General features: G+C 35.4%; 1 protein-coding gene across 5 annotated transcripts in view; it reads left to right on the top strand.

The window, feature by feature from the left end:
* The window catches only part of TFPI (tissue factor pathway inhibitor), a 118,341-nt gene that overhangs the window by 65,700 nt on the left and 35,921 nt on the right, over positions 1 to 16,720 (top strand). For all 5 annotated transcript variants that reach the window (XM_072612604.1, XM_072612607.1, XM_072612605.1 and 2 more), the window contains one exon: positions 2,076 to 2,273. In XM_072612604.1, the coding sequence (XP_072468705.1) occupies positions 2,076 to 2,273 (198 nt within the window). The remainder of the gene's footprint in view (positions 1 to 2,075; positions 2,274 to 16,720) is intronic.

Genomic DNA, 16,720 nt, shown 5'->3' with positions numbered 1-16,720 from the left:
TATGTTTTGTATCACTACACATGTATAACCTATATCAAATTGCTTTCCTTCTCAATGAGGTAGCAGTGGAGGGAGGGAGAGTTTGGAACTCAAAAAAATGAATGAATGTCAATATTGTTTTCACATGTAAGTGGGGGAAAATAAATATTATATTTTGATATTTGATTTTTTCCAATTATATGGAAACACAATTTTCACCATTCTTTTTTTGAAAGATTTTGAGTTCTAAGTTTTCTCCTTCCCCCCACCTTCCCCAAACTCTCTTCCAAAACCCTCCAAATATCTTTTAAAATGACCTCTAAACATGTGCAATCATATAAAATATATTTCCACATTAGTTATATTGTGAAAGAAGAAACAGAACAAAAGAGAAAAACCACACAAAAAAAGTGAAAATAGTATGTTTCAATCTGCATTTAGACTCCATCGGTTCTTTCTCTGGACTGGAATAGCATTTTCCATTATGGGTCTTTTGGAATTGTCTCAGATCATGGTATTGCTGAGAAAAGCTACATCAATCATTACAAAATGTCACTGGGTACAATGTTCTCTCAGTTCTGTTCACTTCACTCTCTCCATGTATTCTTAACATTCTTTTGCCTTCAGAAAGGCTTCCCTTTTCTCCAGCCTTCATCTCCACCTTGGTCATGATCTTCCCCTTTCAGACCATTGTTATTTATTGAGTAATATTGGATATGACAGATACCTGAGACCATGTCATCCTATCAAATTATAAACCCAATGAGGGCAAGGGATAGTTTCTAACTGAGAAATTCAGATTGAGAATTCAGCTTAATCAATATTATCAGACTTGATTTTTAGCTGAGGCCTGCTATGGATTATTAAACTTAATTAAACTAGCTAGTCTTAGTAATTTCTTAGTGTTTAATGCCCCTGTTCCAGTAAACCTAAGTGGCTTCTTCTGTAAGGTTCCCATTTTCTGTGTGAGTCAAAGTTCCCCTTTTCATGTGAGTTAATTCCTCCTTCAGGCTTGTGGAAAATCACCAACTTTCCACATGATGCTAAACTCCAATACTAGTGTGACTAGCCTACTGAACATCAAACTCTTAGAATGCCTGACCAACCAGAGAAAAGAGGTGTTGGCTACTCATAGATTGTCCAACTTTCCATTCCCTCATTTCCAGAAATGGTTTCCCTATTTCTAACCAATTTCCTGCCATTCTTTCCCTATTCTTCTCCTTGTTCAAGATGTCCCAAATGCATCAGCCCCTCTTTTGGCAAATGGATACAATTTATGGTTAGCACCCTCTATCAACCAACCAGGCATCAGTAACACTCATGTTACCAAGAATTTATCATTTGCCTCAGTTCTTTTTAGTGGACTATAAAGAAAGCTCTATGAAGTAAGTCTCCTTAGGGGTCCTTAGTTACTGAGGAGCCTCAGACCCCATTTATTGGCAATTACCAGTCTTGCTAATAGGCAACTAGGGGGTACCATATGCACAGAGTGCTGGGCTTGGAATCAAAGGAAGACATTAGTTCAAAGCTGATATCAGATACTTAGCTGCTATGTGACCCTGGGCAAGTCATGCCACCCAAGCCACCTCTGTTTCCTCATCCATAAAATGAGCTAAAGAAGGAAATGGCAAACTATTCTTGTATCTTTGCCAAGAAAACCCCTGATGAGGTCACAAAGAATTGGGCACAATTGAATAACAACAGTCTTGCTAGTAAATGAAATGTGCTCAGTTTCTCTTAACAACAGATTTCAATTGCCATAATATCTGAGCTCAGGATCTGCCGCAGCACATAGGACAGAGCTGTGTAGCCAAGAGGGGTGTAAAAACTGCCTGTTGATTTATAGAATAGAACCTATTGACAGAACTTACACTAAGAAGATAGCACCATTATTCTATACTCTAGAGACAGGATGGGAAGGGTGATGGGAAGGTTTAGAGCACACTGGCTTTTAGGTCAATTAAGATAATTAAATAATAAAATTTTAAAAAGAGCACAAATATAAAGTTTACAAAAGTCATTACAAGTGAATGGGAAAACACTGCCAAACCAAATTTCATGCCATTATTTTTTTCTTCTTTCATTCTTCCTTCTAGAGATGTATTTACCAGCACCGAAACTTCTACGTTCAAGTTGTGCCTACAAAGCTGATGAGGGACCGTGTAAAGCCATGCTCAAAAGGTTTTTCTACAATATTTACACTCAACACTGTGAAGAATTTGTATATGGAGGATGTGAAGGCAATGAAAATCGATTTAAAAGTTTGGAAGACTGCCAGAAACAGTGTTTACCAGGTGAGTTCCTTGAAAAATCTATCACTGGTGTGTAAGATCATAGATTTGTAGATAAAAGGAAATGTAGAAATAGTGAGACCAAGATATAGATTTTACAGATCATTCCTGATACTCTAAGAATCTTTATAATAATTCAGTTTAGCTTTCAATCATATGCGTTTTCTATAGCTATCCATAAACAGGAAAAACCAAATATGTATTAATAGAGCCCTTATATTACTGATACACTGATAATGACATTCTAAATAAAAGCTCCTTTATCTTGGAAAAAGAATAGGAAAATTTAATTTTCTGAGTCAAATATTTTCCCTACAATGTTATGCCAAAAAAAGCAGCGGTGTGCTGAACTATCAAACATTCCTGGCACTGTGTAACCTGACTTGAGATCATAGTGTGGGTGACTACCACAGGCATTTTGTTGGTGGCTAGAAAAAGGGCTCCCACATTCCCATTCCAGGACTTTTAGAAGATATTCTTTAAGACAGTCTTAGAAGATTGGGGAGCTAAAGAATGAACAGTCCATGAATTTAAAAAAAATCTTAGAGATTTGTAGAGGGAGGACTTCTGTCACCTTCAGTTGGGAAGATGATTTTATGAGAACCAAATGGACATGAATATTTCATTACATATAGATCATATTTTTCTTCCCTTCCACATTATGGATATGGGAAATGGCATTACTTCATATTATTCAGCTTAAACTTTATTTCAGACATTGTTACTGCCTGCTATGGATTTCATGGTTCAACTATTCATTTTCCACTTCACTCCAATTTCTATACCAAGGTGCATTTCTATATCAAAATGAACATTTCTTTAGTCTTCAGAACTTTGGTTAGATGCCTCGCTGTCTCATTCTTTGGATACTTCTATTTTAGTGTTTTCATTTAGCAGCCTGCTTCTTTTTCACAAATGTATCTCATTCTGGCATAAATCACTTTTCTCTCCCTAACTTTGCCATTACATAAAAAGACTTCTATTTTTCCTTTGGACTTAATACAAATATTGTAATTTAGGCAATCGTTGGTGGTGCCCACGTAACTTTTTGTGAATCTCCATGAACAAATCGCCTTTGAAACTGAAGAATGCTTATCATACCACCTCATTTATTTCAATTCAAGTGAATACCACAAGTATTTATTAAGCACCTGCTTTGTGTTAGACACTAAGGATCCAAAGATAAATAAAACTATTTCCAACCCTCATGGAGCTCACAATTCTTTGGAGGAAGCAGCACACAAAGTATATATAAAAAATATGCCATGTGGTTTCTATGGGGAGGGCATAAGGCTAACATGAAGGGCAGTTGGATAACAACAGCACAAACACTCTTGAGGGCACAATGGAAAGGCACAGATGAGAGGAACAACAGAGGGGTAGGGCTTCATGACTAAATGGGAAGGTGCAGGAATTCATGGTCAGAAATGGAAGATTTTACTTAGCCTATTGCTCAAAATCACAAGGATTCCGAGTGGAGTTATAGAGAAAGAGATTATAATGCCTTTGCCAAGAACAAAGGTAATAAATATTTAATTATCAGTCCTTAACGGTGACTGAGGAAAAATGAAGAGAGACATATAGAGAGTTGGAAGAGCAGGTATCTAAACCCTGTTTCTGCTTGATGGTTAAGGCAGGGGTTGGTAGAGCCCTGGGACCATGTTGATTACAAAAGGGTGAAGCATGCTTGAGGAATTTACCCCTAGCAAGATCAGCTCTGCCCCAATCTTCTCCACTGTTGAATAGATCTTGTTCCCTAGCTTAGCATGGACATAAAATGGTTCATTTTATCCTAAGTTCCTTCAAACACTCTCATCTTGGACAAATGTCTATATCTTCCACATGCTAGGGCAATATTAGGGCATAAAATAAACCTTTCCGAAAAAAAAGTGTGTGCTATCTTGATGTTCAGTGTGTTAAAAATCTCTTGAGATAAAATAACTCCAGAAAAATCACATAGGAATTAAGTGCTTAGGATATAAATCACATGAGTGCTTGGGATATAAAATGTGTTATTTTCTCTCCATGTGGCCATCTGAATAAATTATAGTTTTTAAAAAATGAATCTCTCTGAGGTCCACATAATGTAAATTACCATCAAAGCAAGGAATATATTTTTGGTGTATTTTCCCACCCTTAGAATCTTTCATAGAATTGATATTTAACAAATGCTTATTGGATTATCTGATATCTGAAATTACAATTTATCTGTCTCTTGCCCTAGTCCGTAAGTATCTTTCATCAGGAATGCACACTATTCCTCTTAATATTACAGTGAATCATATCACTAAATAAGCACAAAGGAAACTTTTTTCTGCTTCCTCTTTCCATGAGAGAAAGCTTGAAAGGAGTGGTATGATGTCAAAGCAATGTAAACATATTCTCTTCACAATATTTATGAACACCTAAGAGAAATAAGTTTTCATTTCTTAACTATGACTCCCCTCAAAACATACATACATCCAAAATACATCATATATAATCCATCCTTTCATACATACATATATTATACATGCATACATTATACACACACGTACATTTAAACCTACTTCTTTTGTAGAAGTTAAACCTCTTATTTTCCTAAAACATATTTAATATAAGTCTATGTGGTACCTCCCCATGCAATATTTCATTTTCCTGTCTAGACAACCTCAGTGTGTTCTCTTCCCTGTCCGTTCTCTGGAGAGGCTTATTTTCCTTCCTCAATTATTAGAAGGGGCTACTTCTTCCAAATTATGTAGTTTTTCAATTTTCTTTAGCTTTGAAGAATAAAAACCAAAGCAAGTAGATTATCACAATAGATTGCTATCACAACTCTTTTACTGCCTTGTTTTCCTTTCTTGGTAGGATAAGTGCTTGGGATATAATGCCCTTACTGGGCATTTAGAATATAGGAGATAACTAGGAACCACTCAGCAATAGTGTTCTGATTTCACTATTCCTCCCCCACTATGACAGTGCATAAATAAGAAAAGACTGTTTGCTAGTCAATGAAAGTATGAATAATCACTTTTTCTAAGGTACACATTATACACTGATTCTGCTTCTTTAACTATTTTGGGAGAGGGAATAGACTGGGCTTGTGATTATTTTGGTGTAAAAAACTCTAGGTAAGAAATTTCTCTTGACCAATGTGGAGCAGCATTCATAGAGAGTTGCCTGGAAGAATTGAGAGATTAAATTACTTATTCATGGTCACATAACTGCTATGTAACAGAAACGATACATTTACCCAAGTCCTCCTAACTCCAATCCAGCTTCCTGTTTACTGTCCAGTATTTCTCAAAATGTGTTCCATGGGCACCCTTGCTTTACTCCATCTTTATTAGAAGTTCTCTATTTTATGCCCATTTTAAAAAATAATTTGTGGCCATTGGTTTTAAATAAAACATTTACCAAGTGGAGGAAAAGTCAATTGATTTCTATGTTTAAAAAAACAGGAATGAGTGTTGTATTTTGTCAAAACATTTTTCTGAAACTATTGATGATTGCTCTTGTTATAATTAATATGATCTATTATGTTGGTAGTTTTTCTAATTCCATTCCTGGCATAAATCCAACCTGATCATAGTGTGTAACCTTTTTTATATATTTCTGTAAGGTTTTTCCTAAGAATTTATTTTAAAAATTGTGTGTCATTTTTCATGGAACATTGGCCTATAGGTTTTTTCCTCTGTTTTTGAGTCTCTATGGTTGAGGTATTAAGACTGTATTAAAATGATAGAAGGAATTTCATAATATCTCTTCTTTTCCTGTTTTTTTTTACATACTTTATGTAATTTTAGAAATACTTGTTCTTTGAATGTTTTACGGTTGTGGTAGTGAATTCAATCTGATCAATTTTTCTTCTCTCATGGAATTCATTTATAGCTTCAGTCTGTTTTGCCCTAGATTTGGATTATGCATATTCTCTATTTTTTATACTGGTAATTTGACTATTTTATATTTTTAGAGTGGTTTATTTATTTAAGTTATTGATTGTATTGAAACATAATTGAGTGAAGTATTTTCTAATACCTTGCTTCATTATTTGCTGTGATTGCTTTTTCATTTTTGACAATTCTAAATCAATTTTTTAAAATTTTTTCTTTTATTCTGCTTTTTTCTAGGCTCTTTGTTTTTAATCATGACTTTCTGGTATAGTCCAAAAAATTTTATCTGTCCAGGAACTATTTTCCATGTCAGTTGTTTTTCCAATGAGATATTTCACATTGTCTTCATTTTTTTTTTTTGCATTCTTTTGGTTTTGGTTTTATTGTTTCTTGATTTCTCATGAAGTCAGTAGCTTCCATTTGCTGAATTCTAATTTTTAAGGAATTTTCTTTCTTCTTTTGTATTTCCCTTCCCATTTGGCCAATTCTGCTTTTTTACTTCTTTTGTTGTTTGACCTAGTCTGTTTTTAGGTGTTATTTTCTTCAGTATTTTTTGTGCCTGCTTTACCAAGCTGTTGACTTGTTTTCTTTTTCTTTTTTCTTTGCATCACTTAGTTTTTCTTCCCAATTATTCCTGTGCCTCTCTTACTTGATTTTAAAAAATCATTTTTGAGCTCTTTCATAACCTGAGTCCAATTCATATTTTTCTTGGAGACTTTTGAAGGAGGAGCTTTGACTTTGTTTTCTCTTCCGAGTGTGTGTTTTGATCTTCCTTGTCACCGTAGTAACGTTCTATGGTTAGAAATTTTCTCTTTCTCTCTCTCTCTCTCTCTCTCTCTCTCTCTCTTTTTTTTTTTTTGCTGATTTTCTCACCCTATTTCCTGACTTTTAAGTCTTTTTTAAAGTAGGGCTCTGATTCCAGGGTGGAGAGTGCACGGTCTGAAGCTTCAGGTATTTTGTAGAGCTGTTTTCAGAGATATTTTTAAGGGACATGAAAGTGTTCAGTTCATTCAAGGTGGTATGATCTAAAGAGAGGTGTGTTTACTACTCTGGTGGCCTATGCTCTGCTCTGTGAGCAACCACAAGCACTATTTTTCTGCCCTGGAACTGTGGCTGTAAGTTCTGGTGTGCTAGCACTCCTCCTCAGCCTAGGACTAAGAACCAGAATTGTGATCCATATTCAAATATGGCAAAGCAAGAGTCTAGCATCAGTGCTGGCAAAGAAATCCCTGTAATCTCTTCTGACCAGTTGTTTGACCCCCTTACCATCTGTGGACCAAGAGCTCTGGAAGCAACTGCTGTTGATGATTCAGGAGCTCCCAAGGCCTGCTCCTGGTTTCTGAGGCTAAGTCTTTGTTGGGGCTAGTTCTGTGCTGGTGAGGCCTGTATTGGACTGTGCTTCACTCTTACCTGGGTGCATAGACCTTTCCTCCTGGCCTTCTAAATTGTCTTTGACTGGAAAATTATTTCACTGTATCCAATTGTAGGTTCTGCTCTAGGGATTGTTTTGTGGCATTATTTAAAGGTGTTTTAAGAGGTTTGGAGAAGAGCTCAGGCGAGTCACTGTCTTCTCTCTGCCATCTTGCCTTCACTCCCCACCCCTCCCATTTTATTTGTTTTTAAAAATAACTCTTAGTTTTATTAATGCAAGGTGGGTTTTTTGCTTGAATTTTATTATCTTCTGTAATTTTCAATAGGAATTTGGTAGGATCTTTTATTTTCTTATTTTTGTATATAGTTTGTATAATACTGAAATTAAGTGTTCCTTTAGAACGTGATAGAATTTGGTGGTAAGTCAATCTTTTCATTTTTTCCCCCTTTGAGATTTTTATTTATGACTACTTCAAGTTTATTTATTAATTCAATGTTATTTCATTTTATATTTTATTTTATGCTTTGATTTTCAGAATTTCTCCCTCCTCACTTTCTGTTGAGTTAAATGTATTTCTACACCAAATCCTTTGTCTATTTGTGTTTGTGTTTTCTATCCTCCTTTGAACAATTCAAATGAAAGGGAAGTGATAACCACCCTACCTACCTCTCCCACCTTATTTGTATATCCTTCTACTTTTGTACCCAAATGAAGTAAGATATGTTCCTATGCTCTTCCTCTCCCTCTCTATTCATTTCTCTCTACTTTTTTTTTTTTTCTTTCAGGAGCAAAAGAAAATAACAAAAATAAAAAACATACCACATAACAAAATTGATCTGAGGTCCTCAATCTTATTTGCCTCCCTTCATTATCCCTGACATCATAAGGTTTCTAAGGAGAAACTTGAGTCTTCTCTCTCATTAGTAAAAAAGTTAACAAACATTTATTAAGCATTTAATATTAATAATTACTTTTAATTTAATTAATTTAATAATAATTAATATTGACATTTAAGTATTAATATTTGCCAATAAATGTGCTAAGTAAAGGTAATACAAATAAAAGTAGAATGACAATCACTGCCTTCGAGGAGATTAAATTCTAACTAGGGAAGAAAATAGACAAAAGGAAGTACCTTGCCAAAGGCATGATGGTAGAGAAAGTCTAGAGAATTAGAAATATAGCCGAGAGAGGAATGAAGTCATGGCTAACGTGGGCTTTTTTTCCTTAAACTTAATGGTCTGGGCAGAATCAGACTATTAGAGGAAAGGGCTTCAAGAGGAAAGAGTACTTCCAATGTGATGTAGACCTGAAAGTTTGGTTAAAGAGGCAAACAAACTAGGTAATATGAAAATCCATATTTTTTATTCCCTTAAAGCTAGCCAAAGCTAGCAATGTTGTATATACAAGGAGCTAAAACATAAGCTCTGACTGTCTGATATCAGAATGACCAGGCTTAAATACGTTTTAGAACAATCCCACCTCAGGGTCTCTATGTCACTGAAATTTGTGATCTCTATATGTTTAACTATATTATGAGAAAGCAATTTTCTCAATCAAATAGGTGGTAAATATAATGAGATAAGAGAGTTGACAAAGTGTCAATTGAAATTACGACCCAGGATATATGTGTTTTCTTTACCATTAACATTCCATAACGTAGTATATGTCAACAAAATATTATAAGCAGAGGAAAGAATGCACTTAACTCAGTCTCATATGGCTTTGTTGACATTGGAGGAGGTATTCTCTGAGTTTATTCAGAGAACAAAGAGGCTGTTGGGTCCAGGCTCTTCTTCTGGTGGATTAATTAAGACTCTGGTCCTTATTGAGATTATTGAATGATATTAAATGGTATTCAGTGATAAGTCCAAACATAATGAATTTTCAAGGTGAAGACTTTTCCATGGCATGATAAAGAAAACCTGGAGAGTCAACTGTATAGCCTACTTTGTTAGGATATTAACACTTCATCCTTGTATATTCCTATTCATTCACTTTTACTTACTTTTTTATATTTCTTTTAGTTCCTTTGTTTTTATTCTAAAGTTTCTATTGCTCTGGCCTTCTCACTGGGAATATTTGAAAATTTTCTATTTCATCAAAGATCTTTTTTTCCCCCATAAAATTAAACTCAATTTTGCTTGTTAAGTTATTCTTGGGTGTTTACCTAAAATTTTATCATTTGGAATATTATATTCCATGTTATCCCTTGCAACCTTAAAACCTTTTGAGATCATCCTCAAGTCTTGGTTTTCTAAGATGACTATGAACATTATTTTCTGCTCACCTGAGTGCAAAATGTTATGAGGAAGTTCAGACATTCTCTGATGTATGGGTAGTGGAAAATTGCCTCTTTTTGTATCCACAACACTTAGCACAGTGCCTTTCACATAGTAAATGCTTAATAAATGTTTACTGACTTTTGACGATTATTGACTGATTTATGAACAACTCAGGCAAAGAATATTCATTTAGCTGTATCATCTTTTGTTACATTTTGAGTGACCTAAAGGTGCCTTCTTATCTTCCACTATTAAACATAAACTAGTAAGTGAATGATGACCTGTGACAGACCTTGTCTAGAACACCACTCTTTTATAATGGCAGTTGCTAAATTTTGCTTTATTCTGACTATGGCTTCTTGGTATTTAAACTCTTTCATTCTGTGTGCTTGTAGCATTTTTTAACCTTTGTTCTGGAGTTTTCATTTTGGAATTTCTTTCATTTGAGGACTGATGGCTTCTATTTTCACTTTATATTCTTGTTTGAATAGGTCTATTGCTTTTTTTCATAATTTCTTGAAACATGATGTGCAGGCATTTTTTTTAATGGTATTCAGATTGATGATTCTTAAATCGTCTCTCCTTGATCTATTTTCCAGGTTTTTAATATAAAATGTCTTGTATTTTCTACTATCTTTTCAGACTTTTGACTTTATTTTAATATTACTTGTTCCATGATATTATTATGCTCTTTTTGTTTATTCTTATTTTCAAGATTATTAAAAATTGATATTGATTATTATTATTTTCAATATTACTTGAGCATGGTCTGAACATATTGTGCAAAGCTGCTAATTCTAGTTCTAATTATTTACTCAGAAAACTTTTATTTGTTTTTTCACTCTTTTCATTTAAACAAAAAACATCACAATCTCTTGGTTCCTTTTTTTCCAAGAATTTTAATTGTAATTGACATCATAACTATATTGTGATCCTCTTCTGGGTATCTTTTACTTAATTGTCAGATTGAGACTTTGCATTATTACAAGGCTTAGCATTCTCCCAGAAAGTATTTTGGGGCTTCATATATTTTTTTTTCTTTATGTTCTGATTTCTGACCGTATGTTCTATGGGAATTGAGTGCTGTGTTTTTCAATATCACAGAGGGGAATCAGGCCAGGGAACTATAAAATCTCAGTGCACACTAAGTGATCTAATCTAGGAAATTGTTTAATCCTTTCTCTCCTGAACTCTCCAGACTCTAGACCCTAGCTTGGATCTAGGCAATACATCTGCAGACTTAACTCCAGTAAGACTTGCTGGCTCCAGCCTCTGTCTCTGAGCTGGAAGGCTCTACAGTTTCACTTCAACAGAGATATATAACTCTCTCTTTCCTCTGCAGCCTCTGTAATGTTTTCTGTCTGCCTGGCCAAGTTCTAGATCCTGCTCTGGGGTGACAGCAAAAGAACTACTGGCCCACTCCTATTCCACAGTTTCTACCATTGTCACTTCTCAGTGGGATAAATCATGGTCTTTGGCTGGAAAACAAAAAGTGACACTGAATTCTCCTTAAATCTTCCTGATCAGTACTCTTCTTATCAGTACACCTGATCAGGTGCTCTTCTTGTTGAAGTAAGTTGTGGGGTAAAGTGGATTTTACTGCTTTCTCCTATTTCATCATCTTTTTTTTGGAATATGAGGTCCTTTTAGCAAGACAGCAGCATCATGCTCTTTCAGTGATAAGAAGCTACCTTAAGTCCGGAATCTACAGAATCATTCAGGTTGGTTCTCTGGGAAGAAGGTTGGTAGATGACAATGCAGTTGTCTCTAAGGAGTTTTCCCTCTTCTCAAGCTGTACATGGCACCAAAGAACAAGTCAGACCAGTCTAGCCACATCTTTGACCACAATGAATTCCTCTTATCAGCTCCCGGTAGCAATACTTCTCAATCCTCTCACCCAAACATGCATCTTGCCTCAGCACAGTTCTGCCTCATTCACTGGTCTTCTTCTATCAGGATTCTTTCTTTCCTTCCTTCCTTCGTTCCTTCCTTCATTCCTTCCTTCCTTGCTTCCTTCCCTTCTTTCTTTTGCTCTTTTTTTCTTTATTTATTCTGTTCATGACTTCTCAGTTGGCCTCTAGTCTTCAGGAAGCTTCTACTTAGTCTATTGTTTCAAAGCAATTCCTCCTGGTGTGAAGTGAGTCTCCACTGACTCATGAAAAGAAACTGAAAATCCACATATCTTTCAGATATCACATGGTTATTATAAAATAGTCCCCAAATGCCCCTTCAAAAATATTTTTGATGCAGAATTTCTCAGCAATCATTTCAAAAGTTGTGAAAATAATAATAAATTAGCTGCTGGGAAATAATTCACTGCAGCCATTTCTAACACTAATCAGTTTCTTTGCTTTGTATTATTCTTAAATAGGTTCTCTTTGGATTTTTATCTAAATGCCTGTTTTCTCTCAGGTCCGCATAACTGCCTCAAGTTGCTTTTCTCTACCATCTCTGGTAAAGTCTTTTGTTCTGCCACTTACAATAAATAAAATGCCAACAAAAATAGTATTTTATATGGTATCTATATACAGTATATAATGTCTATATACAGTAAAATATAGTATAAATAGGACCTATATATAGTAGTAGTATAGTAAGTATGTACAGATAGTATATTATACAAACATTAAAAATATATTTTACAATTTTGTAGCTTTTTTTCTGAGAAATTCATGATATATTATAGAATTGTCAGGTAACTTTCCACCAAATACATAATTAAAAATTAAGTGACCACTGTTGCAAAGATCAACTTAGTGTGGTCTGAATAAATGGAGTGTTAACAGATGTGTTAGACTTTTATTCATCTTTGAAATCAAAAGATACATGGTACAATGACATTTGCATATTTTCACTACCCTGTTACATTTGGTCCTGAGAAGAACTCTAATTTTTCTTTTGATTTAAACAAATTATGATAGACCCGCCAATTTTTCTTTTGATCCATGGAATCCAATTCCCAAGCTGGATTCTGTCAAGCAGATGCAATAAAAAATAGCTTAGACAATTAGTTCGGTAGCTTCCAGATGTGAGGAACAAATCCATTCAAAACACAGACTCTAGTTCAACTGAGGAGAACATGAAAGTCATGCTGGGAATATAGGTCATACACAAGAGCACCTCATTTCTTGATCCAGGAAATCGACAGCCAAGATGTGGAACCACAGACCTATCCCATTTCCTTCCTACACTGCCTCAAGCTACCCTGTTGATCTTCTTACCTATATTGTCCTGAATGAACATGAATCCAGAGAACTGGCTGAAAAATTTCACTGAAACATTTCAAAACTGTACATTAGCCCCCCCCAACCCCTCAGAAGAGCAAGCTGAAGAAAATGCAATACTTTGAAAATGAATTATTTTATAACGGTTTGGTCTTAACAAAAATATAAATTCTTCTAAATGAGAGTTATTCTGTGGTTTTCAGTACAATGAAAGTACAGAACTTTCTGTTCATTTATGAACATCTGCTCCTTTGCTATTAGCGCAGGTGCAAATGCTATCCAAGACAAGGCCAGGAATCTCAAAATAAGGTTTCAATCTCTACCAGAAGCATTTGGCTTTTTTGTTTACTTGTTTCTTTGTTTTTGATCTGGACCTACCTATAATTTCATTGGCATGGAAATTTCTTCCACCTTAGATTTGGGACTTTTGCACAACTTTTAGTCTTAAAAGGTTGCTTGAGACAGAGAAAAGTTAAGTGACTTGACTCTTGGAACACAACTAGTATGCACCATAGACAGGTCTTGAACCTGTCTTCTCTACTCCAAAGCTAAGCCTTTCTTTTTACTGCATTGGCTCCCTGCCTTTACTTTTTGCTTAGAAGGACAAAAATATAAATGTATGTAATTTGGTTAAAAGATGTGACTCAGGAGATATCACAGAACTTCAAGTCAGATCCCCACCCTGTCCTTAAATGTGTTTTTAAACACAGTTTATTGGAACAAGGTACTGAAAAATAATCTCAAGTTTTATTATGGGAGAAAAAGGACCATGTATTTAATGTTTCAATTTTAGGAGCAGGCTTTGAAGTTTTATTTGGTTTGAGAAAAACAACAAGAAACATTGTGTGACAAAACACAGTTTGTTTTTTTTTAATGGTATCAACTTAGAGAAACAATTCTAAAATTGCAATGAGTTAGATATAGTTACAAAATTTGTGTACATACTGAATAATAAATGTGGTTGATACTAGCACAGATCAGCCAATTGTTGCTTTTGACTCATAACTTCATAGGTTGATATTGTCATGCTTATTATCATTTTATTTGAAACAGATTACATTGAAACCCTAGCAGGATTACTCAATTGAAATCATGTTTACTGATTTATAATGAGGAGAAAGCTGCCTGGATAAAGCTAGTGAAGGGTTAGATCATTCCTGTCCTACTTATACATGCTTCTTTATATTTGTTTTGATAGCGTCTTTAATTGTTTTTTAATCTTAGGATATCCTGTGGAGGGATTACCTCCCAGTTGTAACATTAAATAACAAAATAACATCTACTTTCATGAGATCTAATTTAATATAAAGTCAATTTCCAAGATGCTGTGCTTGAAAAGTTTTAGTAGTGGTAGACTGGTAAATGTTTAACAACCTGCTCTCTGATTTTTTTAAAGTACACACACCATGCTTTCAAGTTCAATCTGCATCACTGACATTTTTTCCTGTCACTTTCTTAAGTTTGGACAATCAACAAAACAATGTAGGATTTAGTAATGTCTGGTATGTGAATAGTCACACTGAAAGTTTAACAATCAGCTCTTGAGTTGGTTTGAGCTGACTTTAGCATATCCCTGGTTAAATCTCATTTTTTGTCAACAACAATTTCTCCACTATTATCCATTTAGAATAAGGTATACTGATTATGCAAGATGATGGATTTAGATCTCTGTGTTCAAGAGCTGGCTCTTTTAACTGTAACTTTCAGCTGTACATAATGCACTTAAATCTGTGTGGTCCTCAGCTTCCCCCTGTGCACTGATATAGCACTATATTGTCATTCAGTTGTTTCAGGCATATCTGATTCTCTGTGACCCCATTAAGGGTTTTCTTAGAAAAGATAATGGAGTGGTTTGCCATTTACTTCTCCAGCTCATTTTACAGATAAGGCAATAAGTGTTAAGTGACTTGCCCAGGGTCACATGGCTAGTAAGTGTCTGAGGTCAGATTTGAACTCATGAAGATCAATCTTTCTGATACTGTGCCACTTATTTGTTCCCTGACTACAACAGCTACAACATCGTGGGGTGATGCTGTGCTAGGCAATCAGGTAAACAGGGCTTCATCATTCTTACTCTGCTCCAGTCTTGAGATAACAAAGCTATTTCTCCTTAAGCTCAGCTATTTCTGAGCCGCTTCTTTAGCTCTTGACCTTGAGGAGTGGTTTTGCTCTGAAACTAAGCCTGAGAAAAAAGGGAAGTAAAATAATGAAAGGCTCACCTCAAATACCAATCTAGCTAGGCCCAGCCTGCTTAATTCCAGCTCAGTAATTCATTGCCTAACCAGGGGAATTCTAGCATAAGTCTTCTCTTTCCTTTCTGATAAATGAATCAGTAATGAGTAAAAAATGAACGAATAATTCTCTTTTTCAGCTCAGAAACTCCAAGGTTATAAGTCACTGAAAAAAATGTCTCAGTTTCAAGCATCTCTCTCAAATGAAGTACTCCCCAAAACCTTCCTTTTCTACATTCAAGCAATGAAATACACACCTAATCAACAGAATTGTTAAGTCTATTGTGCCTTGAGACCAAATACATAGAAGGTAAACAAGCTCATAAAAAAAGTTTGAGCTATATATCAGTTATTCAGTTGGTAATCATTCATTAAGCACATATTATGTGCCTGGAACTTGCTAAACCATGGAATACAAAAAGAGACAAAAGATGGTCCCTGCCCTCATGGAATTTACAATCTAAAGGGAGAGACAACATGCAAATGAATGTTTACATAGCAGGTTACATACTAGATAAATAGGAAATAATTGACGAGGGAAGTCTCTAGATTTATAAGTGGCTGAGGAAGTCTTCCTGTAGAAAGTGGGACCTTAGTTGAGATTTACAAGAAGACCAGGAGGTCAGTAGTCAGTGAAGGAAGGAGATCATTCCAGGCATGGGAATGGAACAGCCAGAGAAAATGCTAAATGATGGAGTGCCTTGTTTGCAGAATAGCCTGGAGGCCAGGGTACTGGATCAAAGAATACCTGTCAAGCAGTTAGGTGTAAGAAGACTGGAAAGGTAGGAAAGGGATAAATTATAAAGGACTTCCGAGTGCCGAACCAATTTTTTATTTGATTCTGGGGATCACTGGAATTTATTAAATTGGGGGAGGCAGGGAAGGACAAGACCTACACTTGAGGAAAATCATTTTAGTGGCTGAATAAAGGATGGATTAGAGTGGGGAGAGACTTGAGATAGACAAACCAACCAGAAGGCTATTAAAATAATCTAGGTGTGAGGTGGTGAGAGTATGCACTAGAATGAAAGCACTGTCTCAGGAGAGAAAGGGGTATATATGAGTGATATTGCAAAAGTGAAATTAACAAGCCTTGGCAATAGATATAGGGGGTTAGAGATGGTGAGTAGTCCAGGATGACTACTAGGGTGCAAACCTGAGGGACTGGAAGGATGGTGTTGGCCTGTACAGTAATAAGGAAAGTAAGGGTGGGGGTCAGTATGAGGAAAGATGACTTCTGTTTTGAACATATTGAATCTAAGATGTCTAATTGACATCAAGTTCAAGATGTCTGAAAGCCAGTTGGAGAAGAAAAATTGGAGGTCAGTAGAGAAATTAGAGCAGGATAGGTAGATTTGAGAACCATTCTATGGTAATTAAATCCACAGGAGTTAATGAGATCACCAGCTGGCACTATAGAGGAAGAAAAGAAGAGAGCCTAGGACAGAACCCCAAGGGACACCTAC

This window comes from Notamacropus eugenii, chromosome 5, assembly GCF_028372415.1.
Source record: "Notamacropus eugenii isolate mMacEug1 chromosome 5, mMacEug1.pri_v2, whole genome shotgun sequence".
NCBI classification, from domain to species: Eukaryota; Metazoa; Chordata; class Mammalia; order Diprotodontia; family Macropodidae; genus Notamacropus; species Notamacropus eugenii.
Note: the sequence above shows the minus strand (reverse complement) of the source record. Positions and strands in the feature narration are given on the sequence as shown.